This window comes from Martes martes (genome assembly GCF_963455335.1).
Source record: "Martes martes genome assembly, chromosome: 13".
In the NCBI taxonomy this organism is placed as follows: Eukaryota; Metazoa; Chordata; class Mammalia; order Carnivora; family Mustelidae; genus Martes; species Martes martes.
Window position 1 is genome coordinate 86,189,524 of NC_137901.1, and position 23,034 is coordinate 86,212,557.

The 23,034-nt window shown below is 54.1% G+C and overlaps 1 protein-coding gene across 1 annotated transcript in view; it reads left to right on the top strand.

Moving 5' to 3' along the window:
* The window catches only part of MLXIP (MLX interacting protein), a 60,310-nt gene extending 44,181 nt beyond the window's left edge, over positions 1-16,129 (top strand). The window contains exons 3-17 of the mRNA XM_080821075.1: positions 130-215; positions 1,598-1,687; positions 2,070-2,111; positions 2,446-2,617; positions 3,269-3,358; positions 3,940-4,031; positions 4,978-5,629; positions 6,078-6,199; positions 6,321-6,474; positions 7,892-8,016; positions 8,473-8,574; positions 8,676-8,803; positions 9,066-9,189; positions 10,727-10,856; positions 11,443-16,129. Of these exons, the coding sequence (XP_080677201.1) occupies positions 130-215; positions 1,598-1,687; positions 2,070-2,111; positions 2,446-2,617; positions 3,269-3,358; positions 3,940-4,031; positions 4,978-5,629; positions 6,078-6,199; positions 6,321-6,474; positions 7,892-8,016; positions 8,473-8,574; positions 8,676-8,803; positions 9,066-9,189; positions 10,727-10,856; positions 11,443-11,564 (2,231 nt within the window). The 3' untranslated portion in view covers positions 11,565-16,129. The remainder of the gene's footprint in view (positions 1-129; positions 216-1,597; positions 1,688-2,069; positions 2,112-2,445; positions 2,618-3,268; positions 3,359-3,939; positions 4,032-4,977; positions 5,630-6,077; positions 6,200-6,320; positions 6,475-7,891; positions 8,017-8,472; positions 8,575-8,675; positions 8,804-9,065; positions 9,190-10,726; positions 10,857-11,442) is intronic.
* Positions 16,130-23,034: the final 6,905 nt, after the last annotated feature.

Below are 23,034 nucleotides of genomic sequence, written 5' to 3' on the forward strand. Positions count from 1 at the left end.
TTTTCAAGAGAAAGAGAAGGAAAGAACACTTAGGAGGGTCCCACTCTAAGGGGGATGTGGACAAAGGAGGCAAGGGCTCCTTCAGGGGTCTTGGTCATAGTGATCATGTCTCATCCTTTCTCTGCCTAGATTTGGAGAAGCGCAAGAATCCCGTGTGCCACTTTGTCACTCCACTAGATGGCTCTGTTGAAGTAGATGAGCATCGCAGGCCAGAGGTACTTGACTAATGGCCATCAGTAGCTGGAAAGGATCTGCCCTCATCAGGAGGAAGCAACTCTCCCAGGGCCCGGAGCAGGGGTTGGATTCTGCAGCAGTCGGGGTGGTGTGGGGAGAAGGTCTGGCTGTGCTGCCCCACAACCATGTTGATGTTGTGACAGCCCACAGAGGCTCCCCTCTTCTCAGGCTGGGCTGACCCAGAGCACTCAGGGGTTCTCCCGCTGGGACTTACTCTCCACTGTCCCTTAACACTGGCCTTTCTCTGGAAGTCAAGGGAGAGATCTGGGCTCCTTACAAGGCAGTTATCTTTAACAATTAAAGAATGACCTCAAGATCTTTCTATGTGGAGATGGAAAGATGCTGAAGAAATAGTAAATGGGAAAAAAAAAACAAAACAAAAACAAGTTGTACAACAGTATTTTCGTAACTTTATGTTAATTTTTTAAAAAGCATGTATCTGCGTGATTGTGTGTGTGTAGGAAAAGTCTAGAAGGATACACCGAAATCCTTTATTGGGGGCTGCTTCTGGGGAGGGTGATTTGAGTGAGGTGGATACCCTTTATACCCTCCTGTGTTGTTTTAATGTTATCCTAGCCTGTCTCACTGTTAGGATAAAAGGGGGAACAATTAGAAAGTAAAAGACCCAGTGAAAGACCCTTTTGGTGGTGGGATGTGATCTGGTATTGGACAATATTAAGGAATATCACTTTGTTGGGTCTGGCGATAATACTGTATTGTTCACTGTGAAGATTCTTTACTGTCAGACACATAATGAAGTATTGTTAGGTGAAATTATACGGGCCTTATGATGTGTGGGATTTGCTTTAATATACTCCAGCCATAAACAAAAAGGAGCCTGAAAGTGAGGCGGGCTCTCTGAGGAGGTCGTAACTTCTTTGACACCAGAGCTCTTCAGGCATATCGTGGAAGGGGCTCCCCTGCGTGATGGAAAGTTTGAAGTAGCTGCTCTTGGAAGTCACTTTCCATCTAAAACTTCTGTGATTGGCCATTTGTTTTCACCCTTTGAAGATGCGACAGAGTCTCTTGGATTAGGGCATTTAGGGCTACCCCTGGCTCTTTGTAGGGCTTTTCCAGTGCCTGGGTGGAGTGCCCTTTCCCTCTTCCCGGCCCAAGCACTCTCTGACCCATGCTCCAGTCCAGACCCTTAGGAGCCGTGCTCCCGAAGCCGTACTTCATTATCTGAGGTCATGAAATAAAAGCCCGTCTTTGGGGTGGGACACACTTTGTGAATGAAGTTGTGTGCATGTGGTAGGGTTCTCTGAGTTGGATTGCCCAGGGCTGACTGCCAGCCTTTATTTTCGGGTCAAGTTCTGCCAATCAACCTAGCCCTCTTTTGATTCCGACCCACATCTCTTCACAGGCCATCACCACGGAAGGGAAGTACTGGAAAAGCCGCATTGAGATAGTGATCCGGGAGTATCACAAGTGGAGAACCTACTTCAAGAAAAGGGTATCTGGCTTGGACTCCAAGAACAGCATGTTCAGGAAGCCCCATAGGGGAGGGAGGATCTAAGTCTATGTTCTGACACTGGCCCCCAAGGCTGTGGCTCCGTCGCTGCCCCCGGGGAACCCAGCATTCTAACCCAGCCCAAGTGATGGGCCTGCTTTGGCCAAGTTATCTGTGGTCTCAGTTTCTCCGGCTGTTAGTTACCCCACAAACACTGGTTGAGAATCTCTTCTGTGTCCAGCATGGGCCTGGGAACGGCAGAGAACAGATTCTCTCATGTGCCTCTCAGGGAGACGAGCCCTAGATGCTTCCTGGAGGAGAGGCTGAGGGCCTCATCCCCTCCCAGGACCCTGGGTGACCACCTTGTCTCCCCTTTTCTCCACAGCTACAGCAGCACAAGGATGAGGACCTTTCCAGCCTGGCCCAGGTGAGTGAGCTTAGGGGCCTTGAGGACCCTCACGAGAGCCCTCCTTTGACAAGAAACAGCAATGATGTGGGTGGCCCGACAGTGAAGCCTGCCGCAGGAGGTTGTAGGGACAAAGACTGTCCCTGCAGCTCCAGGAGGGGCCACCTCCCTTCTCGCACGGAGAACATGCAGGCTAAGGAAACAGGCCAGTTCTCCCCGCTCCGCACGCTCCCCTCATCTTTTACAGCAGCCCTTGCGGCTCTGCACAATAGGGTAACATGATGTGATTGGGAATTCTGAGTTCACTAGTGCCCCTCTGATTTTTCCTCCCTCCCCCTGTCCCTGTTGGCGGTAGGATGATGACATGCTTTACTGGCACAAACGTGGGGATGGATGGAAGACCCCAGTCCCCATGGAGGAGGACCCACTGCTGGACACAGACATGCTCATGTCGGAATTCAGCGACACCCTCTTCTCAACCCTTTCCTCACACCAGCCGGTGGCGTGGCCCAACCCCCGGGAAATAGGTAAGCCATCTCTAGATCCTTGACGCCAAACACACAGCTGGCTTCCTTCTCTGCCATCGCCCCCGTAACCTGGCCCCCCAGGGCAGGATTGGCCAACCTTGCTGGCATCTGAGAGCCACATGCACTGAGTGGGTGGGGACTGCAAATGGGCCTTCCTGGGCAGCCGTCAGGTCCATGGTACCCCTGCGAGAAGACTGGGGATTTGGTCTGAAGTAATTTCACATTTCTGACACTGTCCCCTTAGCAGAGGTTTTGTGCTTAGGCCAGCTGACAGGGCCTTTGACTGATGGCGAAGAAAATCAGAAGCATTCCTGGGCACAACCTTTTGCCTGGCCGCAGTCAGGCATCCAGTTAACCCCTCAGGGAAGAGCCCACCAGACTATCAGTTAGAACTGGGGATCTCTGCATCCAGGAGTGTTTGTTCCCTGACACTTTATCTTTCTTAGAAAAATTCTTTCTTTCTTTCCCGCCTTCTGAGGGTGGAGAATAGCCACAAACCCACAAGAAGGTAGAAATTCCTGCCAGCCACCTGCACATTTCCTTGGAAGAATCTGAACAGGGCCAGGAGGATCCAGTCCAGGCCTTTTGTGTTTTCGCAACATTGTCTGAGAAGGCAGAATGATTCCTTTGTCTCCTTTCTGATTCTTACAGCACATCTGGGAAATGCAGACATGATCCAGCCGGGGCTGATTCCTCTGCAGCCCAACCTGGACTTCATGGACACTTTTGAACCCTTCCAGGGTGAGGACATGGTGCAGGAAGAGAGCATGGCCGCCTGGATCTCCCTTTGCCTGGGATAAAGCACACTGGTGTTTCCTTTTCATAGAGGGAACTGTTAGAATGCGCAAGAGGGAGGACTTAGAATTTTTCCAGAAATATATATATATATTTATTTATTTATATTGGTAGTAGTTTCAAGGTCTGGGAAGCTTTTCTGCAGCAGGGTTCTCTCTTAAAGAGAATCACCATTCTCCTGCAGACTAAGAGCCTCAGGTTTGCCCAGGACCGTAAGCAGTTCTCCCTATAGGCAGCAGAGGGCGCTGACAACACAACCGCCTCCCAGCAGTGTCCTGCAGTTAGAACTGGGTTCATAAGAGCTGCTAAACGCCCAGCCTGGGAGTATTTCAGACCCCACGCTAGTTGCCAGCATGAGCGGTTCCACTCAGAGGGCCTCTTTCTGCAGAGTTACCTCAGGGGGGGAATGCCCTCTGGCCATGGCATTCCTCTGGGTAAGATGGGGTTCAGTGCCCGATTTATTTGGATTTTAATTCAAGGATATGATGGGCACATAGAGCTTAAAAGCACCCGATGTTGTCTTTCAGACCTCTTCTCCTCCAGCCGCTCCATTTTTGGTTCCATGCTGCCTGCTCCTGTCTCAGCACCTGCACCAGATCCCAACACTCCACCTACTCAGGTAGAGCAAGCTGGGGAGAGGTGGCCAGGGCTAGGCTAATGAGTAACTGTGCAGTCATAAGCAGAATGCTACAGCTTGCTAGATCTAGTGCTGAACAAACACACACGATGCATAAAAAAGTTATTCTAGCCCTCCTTGAAAGCAGCCATAGATCTCCAAAAGGTAGGTGCTATCTGTAAACATTGGCTCCTGCCTGAGGCTCCACATAACCGGTGTGCAGTGAGCTCTGTTTAACCAGTTAAGAAGGAATTAGCAAAGGAAAACAGGGATCGCTAATAAACAGAAGTTCCATAAAAAGAAATTCCTCTTTTACTTTCTACTTAACAATTAACACAGACTGGCTATCAGCTGCTGGGGCTGCAGAGCTGAGTGAGGCACGGCTCTTTGCCTGCAGGGGCTCTCAGGCTGGTACCCGTATCCAGTTAGACACAGAAACCTGGCCCCATCTTCTTCCATCTGGCTCTGGGAAGAATTTCTTCTATAGACACTGAGATCTTGACAATTGATTCCTTATAGCGTTTCCCTTTTAGGAAGAGGTGACCTCTAGAAGTTGATACGTGAAACTGTCCTGAGGGAACCCCATGAGCAGCTGTGCTCCAGGCTGCCTGTGCTCTGTAACAGAAGATGGCCGGGACTTTGGGGGGACCCCTGCTGGACTCTAGAAACAAGATATTCCCAGGCCCAGAGCCAACTGTGTGCAGACAGTCACTTTGTCTGAGCTCCGTGTTATCATTTAGTCCTTAATGGAAACAAGACCCCTGTGGACGCCTGGAGAGACACAGCTCCATTCCCCCCAGATTGGCAGGAATGGGGACAGGAGCCATCACCTGTCCCTCTGTCGAAAGGTTCTGCTCAGGTGCCCAGCATCCGTTGTTGGACTTTGTGGTGTGTTGTACCAGGAAGTGACAGCAAGTTGTGTGATCCAGCATTTGTCCTCCTTTCCTAGGAGAGCGTCCTGTCAACCACAGCTCTCCCCACCGTGAGCCTCCCTGATGGCCTCATAGCACCTCCTGCGGCCACCGCCCTGGATGCCACAGATAGGGAGGGCTGTGAACGAGCTCCCCGGCCTGGAGACCCCTTTATCCAGCCAACAGACTTCAGTCCCCCTGCACCGCCACTGAATGTCCCTCAGCCTTTCCTGCCCGTGTTCACCATGCCCTTGCTATCTCCCAGCCCTGCCCCAGCGCCTGCTTCTCCTGCCCTGCCTTTAGCCCCACCCCCTGCCCCTGCCTTGAGCCCCCCGGCTCCACCTACCTTCCTGCAGCCGAAGTTTGCTGGAGCCAGCAAGTCGCCCTCCGTCATCACACACACGGCCTCTGCCACCCTCACCCATGATGCATCTGCCACCACCTTCAGCCAGAGCCAGGGCCTTGTCATCACAACCCACCATCCCACACCCTCGGTGTCCCCCTGTGGCCTGGCGCTTCCTCCGGTCACCCGGCCACCAACTGCTGGGCCTCCCCAACCCTGTTTAACATTTGTGCACCCCAAACCTGTCTCTCTGACTGGGGGAAGGCCCAAGCAGCCCCCCAAAATAGTGCCTGCTCCCAAACCAGAGTCTGTGTCCGTGGTGTTGAAGAATGCTTGCATCGCCCCAGGTGAGTCAGGTGGAAGGAAGCCAACGTCTGATCTCCCCGTCCCGGGGGATATTTCCCTGTCTCCAGGGCTTGCAAACCTGTGACACACAACACACACTTGTGAAACGAAAGCGTTCCAGTCTACCACATGTGTGTGATCTAGTCTGTTGTCTACTCTGTGGTGTTCTTTTCAAGTTAGTCTCAACCCAGTTCGAAAAAGCATGGTCCAGGCGATCTCTTTCCTGGGCCTGTAGTCTGTCCTCTTCAAGGAGAAGTTGCAAAACAGATGTCAGATACAAAACCAGTGGTTTTGTCTCTCCGTGGCCTGTGGTGAGAGAGGTGACGTCTGAGCAGCAGGGGAGGGGTCTGTGCTGCTCCTGGGGGCCCCACAGGCCTGGGCTCAGCAGCAGTAGTGTTGGCAGCAGACCCCCACGACTCTGGGCCTCACGGTCACTTCTTGTTCTGGCAGCTGCCTTTTCAGGACAACCACAAGCGGTGATTATGACATCAGGCCCTCTGAAGAGAGAAGGGATGTTGGCTTCTACCGTGTCCCAATCCAATGTGGTCCTCACGCCCGCTGCTATTGCCCGGGTGAGGAGGTCCTAGGCAGACCCTCTGTATCCTTATCACCCCAACATGGCCCTGCTTTTGGGTGGTTCTCACCTGACATGACTGTAGTTGGGGGTGACCTTCCTCTCCTGTGTCACCTCAGGCTCCTGGAGTCACGGAGTTCCACAGTGGCATCCTGGTGACAGACCTTGGCCACACCGCGAGCAGCCAGCCGGCGCCTGTCTCTCGGCTCTTCTCTCCAAGCACAGTGCAAGACGCCCTGGTGAAGGGCGAGCAGGTCCCGGCCCCGGGTTCCAGTGAGTGTGCGCTCCGGTCTGAACGGTTGGGACTTCGTGAGTGAAATGAGCACGCCTGCACCTGGGTCAGGGAGACCTTCCATGGGGTTCCCCAGGATTGGTGCTGGACTGTGCAGTGAGGTCTTAGAAGCCTGCCCGTGGCCCACGCTGGGGAGTGCTCAGCCAGTGGCAGCTCATCCCAGGAGCAGGAAAGGGGCAAGCGTGTGCAGGGCAGGCAGCCAGTGCACTTGGGGAACACCACTCTGACCCCCTTCAGAAAGGCCTGGTTCTGATCGAGAAAAGGGATTGAGGCTGTCAACGCTTTCCAGAAAACGGGAACCACCCAGGCTTGTCTCCACATCAGTGTGGTCATCCCTTAGTTTTCAAGCCCCTCACATCTGTTGAGCCCATTTCCACACCGTGGGTCTTCCATCGGCAGGAGGGTCGGGGGAGAACTGATTGTGCCCAGTGAAGAGCCGTGGAGCCCGGGATAAAGGAGTCGCCCGAGGCTGTGCCCCTGATGGTGGGGTAGAACCAGAACCTAGGCTTCCTCCTCTCAGGTGCCCACTGGGGAGGGAGACCAAAGGTGCCTTGTCTCAAGTAAAAGCTGGGCATGGCCGCTGCTGGAGCTCCATGCTGAACGGTCCGGGAGAGGAGGAGGGCTGGTCTCTGCCTACAGAGATCAGACCGTAGAGGGACTTGTCCGGGGAGGCTGGATGAATAAGGGCCTCCAGCCTGGAAAGCTAAAGACGAAGACTGGTTGGTTACAGGTCAGGCCCGTACGGTGGTGTCAGGGCTCAGGCATTACCCTGACTGCCGAGACGCAGAACACGGGGCACTGGAGCCACGTGGGGAAACTGAGCAGCAAGGCAGGGAGGTAGTCAGCGCCGCAGAAAGGAGTGCCCTGAGGCTCTCTGGGCAGGCGGGCAGGGCAGCCCCAGGCAACTCCAGCGGCCTCCAGGGAGTTGCCAGGGCACGGCTGGCATGGGAGTGGACAAGATTGAAAATACAAGAAAATGTATATGTAGAGTTGAAAGAACAAGAATGAAGAGCTTCGTGTACTGGACACACAGGGTGAGAGCCTCACAGAGGCTGCGGAAACTGCAGGTGGCCTCCAGGTAGCTTGTTAATAGCTTGGATTAGCAGTCAGGGCTCCTCTCAGAACTCTCCGTGCCCCAAGAGCTATAGCTGGCCAAGCTCAGGCCGTATTGCCACCCCACGTCCAGCCAGGACAGCTGGCTTCAACAGGCCTTGTCCACACCTAACAGAACCCTCCTGGGGAGGTTGGCAAGGATTTCTCCAGTTTTTGCTCTGGGGTCACTGGGGGAGGTTCCAGGTGGATTTCCGGGTTTGGGACTTGCGGGGTTTCCCTTCCTTGGTGAGCACTGTCATCTGCTGCGGCCAGCCATGTCCTAAGAGGAGTCTCTGTTCTTCTCAGGTCGAGATGGCGCAAACTCAGGGCAGGCCTCTCCATGTGCTTCAGAGCAGAGCCCCAGTCCCCAGTCTCCCCAGAACAACTGCTCAGGGAAACCTGCAGACCCCAAAAATGTGGCTGCTTTAAAGGTATCACAGGTCTCTCTTGGGTCTCGATTTCCTTGAAGGGATGGGGGTAGGGGCAAGGAGAATATCAAGGGACCGCTGGGGCTGCTGTGTCCCTTACTAGGGACACACGGGAAAGGAGCAGCACAGACCTGGCCGATGTTGCAGCAGGCTGAGGTAGCATCAGGAGCCTGGATGTTTGCTACTTAATCTGGAGATAGGTCGGCGGCTCCTCCGGTTGCCCCACCTGCTAGGCAGCCCTGAGCCCCGGAACCAGCCCCGAACTCTGTAGCATGCGGGAGGTGCCGGCTCGTAAGAGTGCTGATCAGCAGCAGTCATGGCCCTACCGAGGGCCTCCATTCTGCAGGCGGGGTTTTCTAGCACCCTGTCCTGCTCACTGTTGGGAGCCGCAGGTGGGAGGGAGGGGCGGCGGCCCTGTGGGGCACCGTGTGTTACAGCGACTGCCTGATTCTCCAACAGAACCGGCAGATGAAGCATATTTCAGCTGAGCAGAAAAGACGCTTCAACATCAAGATGGGCTTTGACACCCTCAACAGTTTGATCTCTAATAATTCCAAGCTGGTGAGTGGTGTCAGGTGGGCGGGGAGCCTCTGTATTGGCCTCGGCACCTGCTGGACAGGCAGGGTGGCTGCTGTGCTGTGACCCCACCGCCCCTCCCCCAGACCAGCCACGCCATCACGCTGCAGAAGACCGTGGAGTACATCACCAAGCTGCAGCAGGAGCGGAGCCAGATGCAGGAGGAAGCCCGCCGGCTGCGGGAGGAGATCGAAGAGCTCAACGCCACCATCATGTGAGCCTGAGGGCGTGGGGCCTGGGGTTGGTACCTCATCCTCTCGAGTGCATGTCACAGAGGCAGGTGGGTCGTTTGTGGCCTTGTCACCCATAATTGCCTCTCTGTTGTCATGTTTTGGGCTCTTGTCCTCCTCCTCCTGAGGCCTCTCCTCCTGGGCCCACGGTGGCCGGCAGCGCCTGGCCCTGCCCACTTGGAGCGCCGGGGTCCAGCTTCACTGCTGGCTGCTCTGAGTGTCCTCTGATCCTTCCTGTTGTTCCAGCTCCTGCCAGCAGCTGCTCCCTGCCACAGGAGTCCCCGTCACCCGGCACCAATTCGATCACATGAGAGACATGTTTGATGAGTATGTGAAGAGCCGGACCCTGCAGAATTGGAAGTTCTGGATTGTATCTTTGCGTTTTCTTTGCTTCTCCCACCCCACCCTGTGCATTGAAACAGCAGCCCCTACCCACAGTTCCTTTCGAGAAATTCTATATAAATGGTTTTCGTGGAGTTCACCCAACAGGCAGTGTACAGGGGCGTGGCCTGGCCCACGCTGTGAAGTGGGGCTGTCATTGGTGACTGTCCAGGCTTAGGGCTTGCTGGGGAGGTTGAACAGCCCAGCTCTGCTCTCTGCGTGCTTGGAAAATAAAGATGCTTTATTGCAAGGTGCCAGAGCCACCAGCTGAGGCCATCCCGTAGGAAAGAGGTAGGATCTAATCGCACATCCTGGCAACCATCTCAGTCCTTGCAACAACAGGGGCTTGAGTACTGCCGATGGGATAGACGGGAAACCAGGGCTCATAAATGACTAAGTGGCAGTCACGATTTGAAACCAGCTCCCTGCAGGCTGTTGTCTCGCTTGGGCCACTTGGTCTTAGATGCTGTCGTGAGGTACATTCACCAGCGTGCTGGGCTCCGTCCCTGGGGCCAAGACCCATCTGTGCTCAGCCTTCCAGATGTCAGCAGGGCCCCTCTGGGGGACAGCTCCTGCCCTGTCAGTACCCTTCCAGTCACCTCTGTGCCTCATGTGCATGCATGGTGGATTGACTGTGTGTCTTCACCTTGTTGCTGACAGACTGAGGAGACCGCCATTTGGGAGCAGAGCTGACAGCACACACGAGCTCTGTTTCCTCTGCTCTGCCCGGCTCTGGCCCTTATCGTTGATGGAGCGAGGTGGCAGCTGGGGTGAGCCAGGGCCTCTTTGGTAAAATGGCATGTTCCTCATCGTCAGCCTCAGCTTGGGGGACCAGGGGCACCACTGTGGTTCAGATCAGGGAGAAAATGGACCTCATGCCTTTGCAGAGTTGATTGCCCAGGATGGTTTGGGAGACCTACACAGAAAGTGACTGAGAGCCAGCACGTGTATTCATCACAAAAAATAGACGGTCCACCCTGTGGTCTGCTGTGTGCCTCTGCTGTTTTTTTTTTTTCTTTTTAAGATTTTATTCATTTATTTGACAGAGATCACAAGTAGGCAGAGAGGCAGGCAGAGAGAGAGGGGGAAGCAGGCTCCCCGCTGAGCAAAGAGCCCAATTCGGGGCTTGATCCTGGGACCCTGAGATCATGACTTGAGCCAAAGGAGAGGCTTAACCCACTGAGCCACCCAGGCGCCCTGCGCCTCTGCTATTCTGCCACCATCCACAGACTGCTGGCTTTCATGCCGGAGTGCTAGGACCTGTCCCACACCAAGGAAACATCTCTGTCCCCGCCTCTTGTGGTCATTAAGCTGGTGCTCAGAGTTAGATGGAAAGATCTCAGGGGAATGTGAGGGTGCATCTCCCCTAGATCACACTCCCTCGCCGAGTGTCCGCAGTTACTTGCCGCTTCCAGGGGAACTGGTCCCAGGCCAGCCAGTAGCCGGACTTTATTCTCCCACCCCCGGTTCCGTGTTTGCCGGCCCTCCTCCTCGCTTACCTTTTCTTTAACCCACATGCCGTGCAGTTCAGTATCATCATCAAGCCGCTGTTTGAGTCCTTCAAGGGGATGGTGTCCACCAGCAGCCTGGAGGAGCTGCACCGGACGGCGCTGTCCTGGCTGGACCAGCACTGCTCCCTGCCTGTCCTCAGGCCGAGTGAGTCCGGGGCTTGCTGGGACCCTCGAGGATAGTCCCGGGGGGAGGAGGGCCCATGTGGATAGTGCAGATCCAGGCGCCCCGCGGGTAGCCGTGTCGGCACAAGGTGATGCTGTGTGGGAGGCCCCGGCCAGAGATGCCAGCTGCCGGACGGGGGTCCGGCCCCCCATGCCGCTCCTTTGCTTCCTGTCGTCCTTGTGTGTCCGGGCGCTCAGGGCCCCTTGTGCTTACTGAGCACCAGCTGTTCACCAGGCCCCGTCTCCGGTGCTTTCACGTATGTTTTCTGATTTAATTCTTACAACGGACAAGGCTGCGCGCGTATACTGAGGGGATGGAGGTGGACAGACAGGAGGAGCTTGGGATTCCCTGCTCGTCTGCGGGAGAGGAGACAGGGTTCACAGTTATCCTGGGGCTGAGAGGCTTTGCTGGCGTTGGTCCCTCCGTGGTGCTCAGTGCGTCTCCTCCGGTGGCATGAGAATGACCACATGGGTTTGTGCGGGAGACCGCGCATGCTGTCCACTGCGGTGTCCACTTGAAGTGGCCATGGGTGCCGGTGGCCCTGGCCTAACCTGCCCCTTCCTTGCAGCGGTGCTGGGCACCCTCCGGCACCTGAGTACCACCACCTCCGTCCTGACGGACCCGTCCCAGCTGCCGGAGCAGGCAGCACAGGCTGTCACCAGAATCGGCAAGACACCAGGGGAGTCTTAGCAGCACCTCGCGGGCACGCGGCCGCACAAGATGCCACGGAGGCTCTTCCCTGCCCGCAGAGAGGATGCTGCACCCCAGGCCTCTCCTGACGCCGAGCTCAGGGCCCCCCTCCAGCTCCACCGGCCCACTGGGCCCCTCAGAACACTGCGCTCAGGTCTGAAGCAGGTTCGGGTCCTGCCAACAGCGATAGCCCGTCTTTGGGAACCCCTTGCTGTGAACTCTTACTTAGCGACCTCAGTCGTGACCTCCCCTGCCCTCAGGCAACCCAGACAGTGTCCTGTCCTGCTGGTGGCCTAAGCAGGGAGTAGATGGGACAGACGGTCATGGCCGGCTCCCGGGAGCTAGGAAGCATAAGGGTTCCTCTTTGGTTCTGTCCTCGGACGTAGGATGCTGGCTCCGTCAGCCCTGGGCCCTCGGATGGCTCTGAGCGATTCCCTGAGCTGCTCTGACTCTCCTGGGGGGCAGGTGGAAGGCCCCTTCCTTCTTCCCTCAGACTCTGGCCTTTTAAGTAGGTTTGGACAGCTGCTCAGGCTCACGCACGGGAGGCTGCTCCCACCGCGTGGGCCACCAGGGAACCCCAGGCCCCGCGGGCGGAAGCAGTGGACGTGGGCGCATGCGCGGTGAGGAGAGCACAAGCAGTGCAAAGCCGCGGCTCCGGCCTGGAACCCCTCGGGCGGCGCTGCGGGCGGCAGCCACACGTCAGTGTCTTGAGAACCGTGGCGGGGACTCCGGCGGGGCCTCACTGGGCACCACCTCGCCACGTAGACCTTGTTCTCCACCTTCCTCCAAGCCGCAGCCTCGGACGAGCCAGCAGCGTTTGGGGTACGCTCACAGCCCTCAGGGTGTAGCATCCGAGAGGCCAGACTCCACGGTGCCGCCAGCGGGCTGTCATCTTGTCTGGATTGTTCAGCCAGGAGTCCCAAACCATAACAGTTCTCGGACCAAAGATGTCACCACACCCAAAGTCTGTCCCATGTTGTGTTTGGAGGAAGAAACGGAATGTTGCTGGGCAGCGCTCTGAGGCAGCCGCCCTCAGGGCTGTCTAGCATCTCCCATATCAGACGGTGAAGAAGTACACTCCTGTTTGATCAAGGCAGAAGGATAGCTGGGGGCAGCGGGCTGCTTCTGAACGTGGGACTTGCACTTGGAGTGTCCAGGCCCAACCTCTTGCCGTGTCTGCAAGAAGGGGGTGCAGAAGGAAGGCCGGGCGCTCGCTCTTAACACTCAGGAAGCCCAGCCAAGGGTACCTCCTCGTCGAAAGAATGTGCTTTTAAACGTCCTGCTGTGAAGTTCAGAGGGTCCGCGGGCTTTCCACTCAACCTCTGCCAGAGATGGAGCCGGGGCAGTGCCAGGCAGGCCGGAAATCCTGGGGTAGGCTCCGTGGGGGCTACCAAGGGCCACCTCCTGCAACTTGGACCTACTCAGAGGCTCCCGAGGGCTCCTGGAGGCCCGCTGAAGGTGCTCGGGCGGCAGCCATCCCTGCCTCGGCCTCCGTTGATGGAGGATGGAAGGGGTGTCTTCCCCTGACGGCCCGCCGGCTGTGCCACCGTCTCGCTGCAGGTCACCGACCCGTCACCCACTCCCATCTCTGCTTCAGCTCCGTACAAGAGCAGCTTGGCGGCACCCCTCAGCCCCTCCAGAAAATGTGTTTACAAGCCTCCCAGTTCACTCCCCTGAGGGGCGAGCACAAGACGAGGCTGGGCTGATCCTTACTGTCCACTGGGAAGTAGTAAGAGAACTCCTCCTTCACCCCAGGATAAACATGAAGTCGCCCTTCAAAAGGGGAAGACCACCATGGTAAGAACTCACTAGGGTCAGAAGGAAAAACACGAGATGTCCCTAGCTGTGAGGGCTCGTGGGGGGTCATGAGTGCCATCCCTTCCCCAGTTCCTGTGCCTTTGTAAGCCGCGCGGATGGCCGTAGTGCTTGGCCCACCAAGACCTCTCCTAAATTAGTAGCCTTCTCTCCACCCTGTGCTGGGAGTCTTTTTTTTTTTTTCTTTTTTTTAAACTCTGTGGGGTATAAAATTGGCCTCTTGGCTTCTTCGGCCTACCTCTCCTCTTCCTTTTGCTGAATTAATGTTCATGATTCTGTTTTGTTAAATATTTAAGGCTGTTAGGTCACGTGAGACTTTGAAGGGTGTGTGTGTGTTCGTGCGTGCGTCCTGGCAGACTGTTAACTAGATGCATGTTTTTGTTTTGAGACATTTACTTAAATCCGTTTCTCTTGGTGCTCACGGTTACCCTGGCTATAGGGCTGCAAAGCTGTATCCCTTCCCACAGACATGATCATTTCATGTCCCAGAATCATTTATTTTGGAATCTTGCCTGATGAATCTGGCCAGACAGAGGGGCCCAGCGGGGGCACAGGGACAGCGAGACCACCCTGCCAGAGGCCTCCAGGGCCTGCTGACCACAGGGCTGTGCTTTGTTTACACTCGTTTTCACCCCTGCCCCTGCCTCTGCTCCCATAAGAGAAATTTTTAAATGCTGACACTTTGGAGAATAAAAAGAATCAATTTGAAAAGAAAAAAAAAAAAGCTTGCCTGGCACATAAATCTTTGAAAAGCATTTCTGTGAAATCTTTCTGTGCCATCAGCTCCCGTCACACTGCTGCCTGCTCTTTCACGATGAGTGGGAAACAGAGGGACAGGGCAGGTGCCACCATGGGGCTTTCTGAAAGTTGGTGGGCCCGTCCCTCCCATCTCAGGCGGGTTGCACAGCAGCAGTCACCCCTCCAGAAGGGCCCCAGCCCGTGTATCCTGCCTCTGTCCAGCCAGATTTTCTCACATGAGAGCAGCAGTCCCAGCATCAGAAGTTAGAGTTAATGAGGTGCTAATGGGCATCGCTGGTGCTTGTCAGGAGGAAGGACTGGAGGGCAGGGAACCCCCAGCACTGCCCCATTCCTGGAGCCTCTGCAGGAGGAGGGGTGGTCCGTGGTTGTCCATGTGTCCTTGGGCTCCCAGCTTCATCTGCTCCCTGCCCTTGTGACCTGATGGTTGGGCCTGAAGGTTTTCCTGCTCTGGTGATAGAAACTTTGACTCTGAGCAAGCATGGACCCCCAGGGTGGTGCCAACCCCCTTTGTGTCGCCCCAGGTGAAGGGGTGTGGTGGCAAGTGACCAGAGAGGGAGGAGGAGCAGGTTGGTTGTTTCTAGGATTACAAGCTGTCAGTCTGCTGAAGCACTGGCCGGTTGGCGTGGTGCCGGGCTGTCCTCAGTGCCCTCTGCCCCATGCACAGGACCCCCCATGCCGTGGACAGGCTGGCCCGCGCTCTCTCCTCTCTCTGGTGTAAAGTTGCCTTTCCCTGGAGACCTCCTGCCTCCGATTATGCACTTTAGCAGTGATGATAACCCACCCACCGCTCACGGGAATTCAGCTTTGCCAAGTGTTCCCTCAGTTGTGGTCTCATTGGAGGAGAGAGCTGGGATACCCTGGCGTGAGCAACATGGCAGCCACGGGCCGGGGTCAATGCCTCAGTGCCCCGATACCGCGAATGGGTCTTCACCACGTCTGAACATGGACGAAGGGAGAAGAGGGTTAGAGGGTGGAAGAGTTTGGAAGCTCAACACCTGTTTGTAACATTCAGTAGTCTCCGGGGCCTTGACCCTCTCGGATCCAAGGGGCTTCAGGAGCAGGGAGAAGCCTTCGGGCCTACTGTGTACTTCCAACAACTGCCCCATTTTCTTTCCCTTCTGAGGAGTTGGCTTTGCTTGGCTCATCATGCAGGGGGCTGTTTCCTTGTTGGAGTTTGAAAATCAGCCTTTGAGAAAGAAAAGGGAATTTTCATGTTGAATGTTGTGTGTGTGTGTGTGTGTGTGTGTGTACACACGTGCACGTGCTTACACAAGCCCACCTGTGTGTGTGTACTTAATGGAATTTTATTTTTGCGAAATTCCTTCCCTATTATGTAGCAGAATTCACCTCCGTTTCCCAAACTTTTGGTTTCACGGTCAACCCTGGGCATCACTAATTTGAAGAATTCTCTTCTGGGTTTCTGAACAGAGGTGTGCCCCTCCCAAGGCTTGAGACTGCGGAGGGTTTGGGAGAAGCAGATCCATTTCCGTAGAGTTTGTCCCGCAGTTGCAGGGTCTGAAGGGCTCAGCGCGGGGAGACACAGTTCCCAGACCGTGTTTCTCCGGGGGAGCTTGAAGGCAGCCTCTCTCCCCGGCGGCGCCACAGCGCGCTGCTGTTTCTCTGCCGAGTCTTCTCAGGAGGCCCAGGAAAGGAAACTCTGTTCATCTACTTATTTTGTAACATCACGGCTGAGCCACCACGTTCTCTTCCTTTTCCCACTTCCAGTTCATTGTGTAAACGGTCCCTATTTTCTGTTGTGAACCTCGGTCATTGTGTCAGGGCTCCGTTAGGAGACGGTTTCCCCTCGTGGTCCGAACAGCACAATCCGAGGAGAGCCTAGTCCCTCGGAGGCTCCCTCAGGCTGCGCCATCCAGACACCACCCTTCATGCTCCGCGGTCCAGAAGCACGTTTCCACCAGCTGTATTCAACACTACAATGCAGTTTTAAAACTATATTTGCATCCAAAACAATAAAAAGCTGTATTTTTTTGAAAAGCCTGTGATGGTTTTTCTTAAATGCTCCCTGTTGGGCTGTGGAAATGAGGATACCGGGAGATCCGAACACAGCTCAGACTGGCTTACTCATTCTACCCTTGAAAGGGGTGGGGGGTTTCAGCCTGGGGTGAAGGCCTCGGGGGTAAGGAGAGAGGCCCCAGGTGAGTAGGGGGTCCTGAAGAGAAGCTGCTGGAAGAACCCATGACAAAAGCCCCATATCACCGATGCTCGCTGTGAATTCACCAGGGCCTGGTGCTCCAGGCCTTTCCTGGGTGGGTGGAGTTCAGTGGTGCTTGTACAAACTGCCCATGACCTCATCAGAACCCCGGGCAGCCAGCACCTGCCCTGCACACGTGAACAGGGTGGCTGTGAGGTTCCCATAAAATCCTGTCAGAGTGCTCAGTAACCCATGAAGCACTGTGCTTAGGAAGGGTAGGTTCTAGTCAGCATGGCTAACACCGGCCCCAGGGCTGAGTCAAGGTGATGGCCCTTGGAGGCGGTGGTCTCCCTGCTAACTGTGGACCCAGAGCTGTAGGAAAAGGAAGGGAAGTTGACCGACAAAGATGCCCTTTGTTGTGCTGAGAAGATTCTGATGATCTCTGTTTCATTTAGAAGCTTCTCTCTCTTCCATACCATCTTCCTGCACCCACTACCCGTCTCCCCCACTGCAGCTCCTGGTGCTTGGGAGGTGACCCAGTGAGCTGAGTCACACTACCTCCTGCAGGCGGCCTGGCCGCTGCCAGCTTGTCTCACCAAACAACTGCCCAGATCCAGATCTCTGACTGAAATGCCGTGGGTTGGTACACAGGCTCTTGTCTGATCAAACCCGATGCCTCCCCCAAAGAAAAATGTCTCCATGACACAAAGCAAGATTTTGGGTCCTAAGAACAGGAGGCCCTACAAAGAAGCGAGTGATTCACGGACTCCCCGGGAGAGACTTGATTTCCATTGAGCAACCGATGTCGGCTTTGCTCTTTTTAAGTTTTTGAACCCAGCTCCATGTTATGTATGGAATCTTCAAAGATGCTCAGGACATAATTCATAATTCGGAGAAGAAGGTTGAGTTTGGATAGGCCGGGAGTGGGGAGACAGAGCAGAGGGAGCGAGACAAATGTGCTGGAGACTGTCCCCAGGCATCAGGCTCCGGGCTCCTCGGGGATCCCCCGGGTAGTTCTCAACCTGGCAGTGTGGCTCTTCCCTTTTCATAGAGGAAGAAGTCAAAGTAGTTCCAAAGTGTCAAGGCCACACGCCTCAGAAAAGGCTAAAGGATTGGGGGGTTTTGTTTTTGTTTTCTTACTGGTAAACGGTGTCTCCACCCACCATAATGGGAGGATTATCCTTGACCTGTCCTCCTCCCCTCGCACCTCTTCCAACACCACATCTGCTCAAGTTTGTCTTCTGGCTCTCTTCCAGATATGGATATGTGATCCACTTCTCTCCATCACCACTGCTGTCATCACGTAACAGTGTCCCCCTCACTCTGTCTTGCGGTGTCTTGTCACAGTCACTGGGAGCTTGGAAAAGCCCAGGTCCAGTGGTGTCACTCCCATGCTCAGTCCATCCAGGGCCTTCCAGATGAGGGCCAAGCCCTAGTGTCTTTCTCCCGCCCTTCCCACCCCCCGCCATCTCTTGCCCATCTGGCCCCTACTTGCCTTCCCAGCCTCATTTTTGCTCTTTTCTGTTCTCTGAACTACCACGTTTTGTGTGCTGTTCCAGTCTTAGGCTTTTCCAAGGCCTCTTTCCTCTGCCCAAGCCTCTCGCCATCTCCCGGCTCACTCCCATTCTTCCTCCCAGTCCCAATCTTTGGACCTCAGTTCCTCAGAAACCAGCCCTCACGGCCCCCCTGCCCCGATGTACAGGTGCACACACGCACGTGGAGTCAGGCCTCAGAGCACCCCCTGTGTTGCTCAGGACGCCTGTCGTGACGCCTGTCATTGTCATTTGTCTTCCCCACCAGGTACCGAGGCCCGTCAGGACAAGAATGTGGTGCTGATGGTCACTGCCACGCCCAGCCCAGAACCTGTGGGAAGAATTCGGGAGAAGGGAAGGGGGCAACCAGCAGGTGCAGAGGTCAAGCTGGTGCAGATGTTGACCAAGGTTAAGAGGTTGACCCCTGAGAGTCCATGTTTAATATAAAACATCAACTCCAGTGCTCGCTTCGGCAGCACATATACTAAAAACATCAACTCCAGCAATTGAGGTAGTAGATATAAGAACAACCTCTAACTGGCATTTAAAAGCCTTTCATCTTGGATGTGGACGTGATTATTCTCCAGGACCCGTTTCTTTTCTTTTCATATGTCAAGATCTGAATTTAGCCTCGTGTAGGACGATGTGAGGGTGCATGTCCTAAATTTCAGTAAGCGTGCTTTTTTACCTTTTTATTTCGGAAAATCTCCCGCGTACAGAAGTAGAGGGGATAGTACAAGGGGCCCCCACTTACTCATCGTCCACGTTAACAACTGCCAACTCGGGACCCGTTTTGTTTCCTACGTACCTCACCCCCGCCCCCATTGTTTTGAAGCAAGTCCCAGACACCATGTAGGTTTCATTTGTTAATAGTAAATGCACTTCTTAGTACCATTTACAGAAGCGCGTATATGCCTGCGTTGTGGTCATTTAAAGGTTCCTGAAGGCTTTGTCAAAAGCTACAAAGTCACAGTTAATAAGAAATCTGAGGACTGGGGAGTTCTTATTGATCAGATTTTCTGTTTCACTGAATCATTAGCTAGAAAACCCTTATTGTTTAAAGAGGCAAAAGCTTTCTAAGATAAGAGTCTACTTTCCTGCCTTAATGGGTATGGTGCAGCAAACAATCTAATCTCTTGATCTAGTCTGACTGATTTTCTTTCCTGGGGGACGAGACCAAGCTCTGCTGGCTGGGTTCCATTACAGACTAGGGGTGCGAGTGGGGCCTGCGTGAGCAGGAGGTAGCAGTCCTTCCCACCTGCCCCCTCACCTGTCTGGCAGCCCAGATCCCAGCCTGGGTGTCTCCTGCGTCCCCAGTCCACCCATCAGTGTCACTGAATGACCTCCACGGGGATACGGTCAAGCAGCTCCGGTTCTGTGCCTCTTAGCCAGCACCCGCCGGGGGTCTGCCCAGCTGTGCCTTCTTTGCCCCCGTCTTTGATCAACAAGTGTGTGTGCAAGGCTCAATTCGAACTCAGCTCGGGGAACACCGCAATGACTTTATTGGAGACAGTATCACTGTCTTGATACTGAGTGATGGGGGTAAGCGCGGGGTGCCATGAGGTCATGAAGGCACGCCGGGAACCCATCCTGGGAGGGGCTAGGAAATGTCCCCGAGGTAGGTGGTGCCTGAGCCAGGAGCCAGCGGGACAAGCAGAGGTCACTGGGCAAAGGGGCAGAGCCCTCAGGGGAAAAGAGCAGGCTGCACCGGAGGCAAGCTCTGCCCAGGCTGACACCTCCATTGAGGGAGCCTCCCCCCTTCCCCGCTGGGGCTTTTTCTCCTTATCTCTCCTGCCTCGCCGTTTTCTCCTTTTCCAATTGACTCACTCTCTAGGCACCCGTTGCTCGTCCTCAGGTCTCTCTGCTTCTAACCACCATTTCGTTAACTTTCAATTTCCCCTGCCTGGGGCCTGTTCATCCCCCAATATTCTGCATCTCCCTACGTGCTGTTGCCAGCCCCCGGGGCCAGCCGAGACTTCTGATGTCCCTCCCTCATCTCTCTTCCCCGCCCGGGTTCTTCCGTCCCTTCACATCCCACCCCTAATCTGTGGCTGAATCCTGTCAGTGATCCCTCCGGGATGATCACAGGTCCACTCTTCTCCCCGCCGCCACTGCCACTACCTGGAGGGACCACCGTAATCTCCTGCATGTGCCGCTTCCTGCTGCTCATCGGCAATCCTTCACAGACTTAGAGTGACCTTATTGAAGACACTTAGGGCACACTGTGTCCTTCCCCTGCTCAGACTTCCAGTGGTTTCCCGTTGCCTTTCGAATAGAGTCCGAACTCCTCACCATCTGGCCCCTAACTGCCCTGGGCGAATGACAGCCTTTCTGGGCCTGAAAGTCCTCATCTAGAAAACGTGGATAAAAATCACACCCACCCCACCGGCTTGCTGGAGGATTAAGCAAGCCAGGTGTACAGTAAGCCCCTGTAACGTGAGCTACTTTTGCTAATCTTCATCTCTCTCCCCCACATTCTTCCCCCATTCCCAACACTGCACCCTCTCCCAACTCTCCTGGATTTTAATTGTGCTACCATGAAGCCCATCCTCCTTTTTAGTACTCTGGGGTCATTCTGATTCTCCTTGCCGCACCACATCCTGCCGGCTCCCTTTCGTTCACTGAATGTCGTGTTGTGAATTCTTTCTGCGAAACGTCACCGACTAGGGTCCCGTTCCTTGCCGCGGAACAGGCGGCATGGGTCAGAGCTAAGAAATATCCCAGCAGAACCTTCCTAGCTCACTCCGGTCTACAGTCAGGAAATAGCATTCAGCTTCCTAACACTCATCCCTTTTTCAAAAACCTGCCCTCCTCCCAGCACTTCAGAACTTCCTGTTCTAGAATCAAGTCCCGGGTCCTTAGTGTGGCCTTCAGTGGTGCACTCGCTCCACGTCCCATCCCCGCCTGTTTCACAGCCCAGGTCCCAGGCTAGATGCCTGCCCTGTGGTTATTTAGCTACGCCCTGAGCCACCTCCCTCTGTGCCTGGCCAACAGTCCCTGCTCCTGGAACCCCTTGTGCTCTGTCCCTCTCTGTGGCCTGCCCTGGCCCACCCCACTTTGGTCTTTGAACTACCACCCGTGTTCCACGTGTCACCTCTGCCACACGCCACCTTCTCTTGGTAATGTAACTGTCAGTATTACACACACACACACACACACACCCCGCCTAAGGACAGGGACCACATCTCATTTTATCAGCCATCTACCATCACACGCAGTTTCTGTGTCCTGGGCACCAAGTCAGCTCATGGTTTAAGTCAGATCTACCACTGCCTGCTGGGGTGATGCAACACCGTATGAAATGGGTACTGTTATCATCCCCACTTTAGAGATAAGGAAGTTGAGGTGTAGAGAAGCACACAACTTGCCCAGCGGCTTCTCACCAAGTGCAGATTGGTGCTCTAGGCCTTGGTGTGTCTGACAGCAGCAGCAGGCGCCCACCCCCAGCCAGAGAGTTTCACATTATCCCGATTTGTATCCTAAAGAGGCCCTCTATGTGGTCCCTAGACTGCTCTCCTCCTTTTCCACAGGAGAAAACCAAGGCTTCCCTTTCATGATAAGAACACTCAGCAAAAGGGAGTAGAAGGGAACAGCCTCAACCTGATAAAGGCATCTGCGAAGACCCCACAGCTAACACACTGAATGGTGGAAGGCTGAAAGCTTTCCATCTGAGATGGGCACGAGACTCAACACGGTCCTGGAGGGCCTTGTCAGCAGTTAGGCAACGCATAGAAATACAACACATTCCAACTGGAAAAAAAAAAAAAGGAGTAAAATTATCTCCATGTGCAGATGCCATCCTATATGTAGAACACCCTGAAAGACACACGGGCCCACGGGAACCTGGGAGAGCCAGTAAATGAGTTCAGCAAGGTCCCAGGCAGGAGGAAAGATCAGTACACAAAAATGAGCTGCTTTTCTGGACACGAGCAATAAACTCCCCAAAAGTGAAATTAAGAAAACAACTCCATGTACATTAACATCAAAAAGAATAAAATACTTAGGAATAAGTTTAATCAAGAAGTGCAAGACTGTTACACTGAAAACTACAGGACAGAGTTGAGGCGTGTTAGCCATAAAAAGGAGGGAGGCACTGACCCATGCTACGACGTGGACGGACCTCAAAAATGCCATGCTACGTGGAAGGAGCCCACGGACAAAAAGGCTACACAGTGTATGATTCCATATATGAAATACCCATAATACGTAAATCCATGGGGACAGAAAGCAGACTGGTGTTGTCAGGTCCAGCGGCGGGGGGTGGGGTGGGGGGAGAGTAGCAGTGACGGCTTCACCGGTATGGCGCTTCCTTTTTGGGGTGGTGATGATGTTTTGGAACTTAATATGGGTGGTGGTTACATGACACTGTGAACGTACTACATGCCAGTGAAATCGTACACTTCAAGATGGTTCATTTTATGTTACACGATTTTCGCCTCAATTTAAAAATGTTGAAGGAAATTAAAGACGACCTAAATAAATGGAAAGTCATTCTGTGTTCACGGACTGGAAGACAACATTGTCAGATGGCAGCACTCCCCAAAGTGATCTACAGACTCAAGGCAATCCTGGTCAAGATTATAACTACCCCTTCTGTAGAAATGAACAAGCTAATTTAAATATTCATAGCAGCATTATTCATAATAGCCAAATATGGAAACAACCCAAATGTTCTTGAACTGATGAACAAATAAAATGTGACATACCCATACAATGGAATGTTACTTCACCATAAAAAGGAATGAAGTACTCTCACCTGCTACATGGGTGAATCTTGAAAACGTTATGCTAAGTTAGTTATGCTAAGAAGCCAAATAAAAAAGGCCACATATTATAAAATTCCACTTATATGAAGTGCCCAGAATAGGCAAATCCTTAGAGACCGAAAGTAGGTTAGTAGAGGGGGTCCCTGGTTGGCTCAGTTGGTGGAGCATGTGACTCTTGATCTCAGGGTTGTGAGTTAGAGCCCCATGCTGGGTGTAAAGATTACTAAAAATAATGACTAGATAAATTGTAGAAAAGAAAAGTAGCTTAGTGGTTTCCAGGGGCTGGAAGAATGGGGAATGACTCCTAGTGGGTACAGGGCTTCTTTTAGGGGTGATGAGAATGTTCTGGAATTAGGTTACAGGGATAGTTGCACAACTCTGTGAACATGTATATACACATGCACTACCAAACTGCATACTTTAGAGAGATGACGTAATCCGTCTAA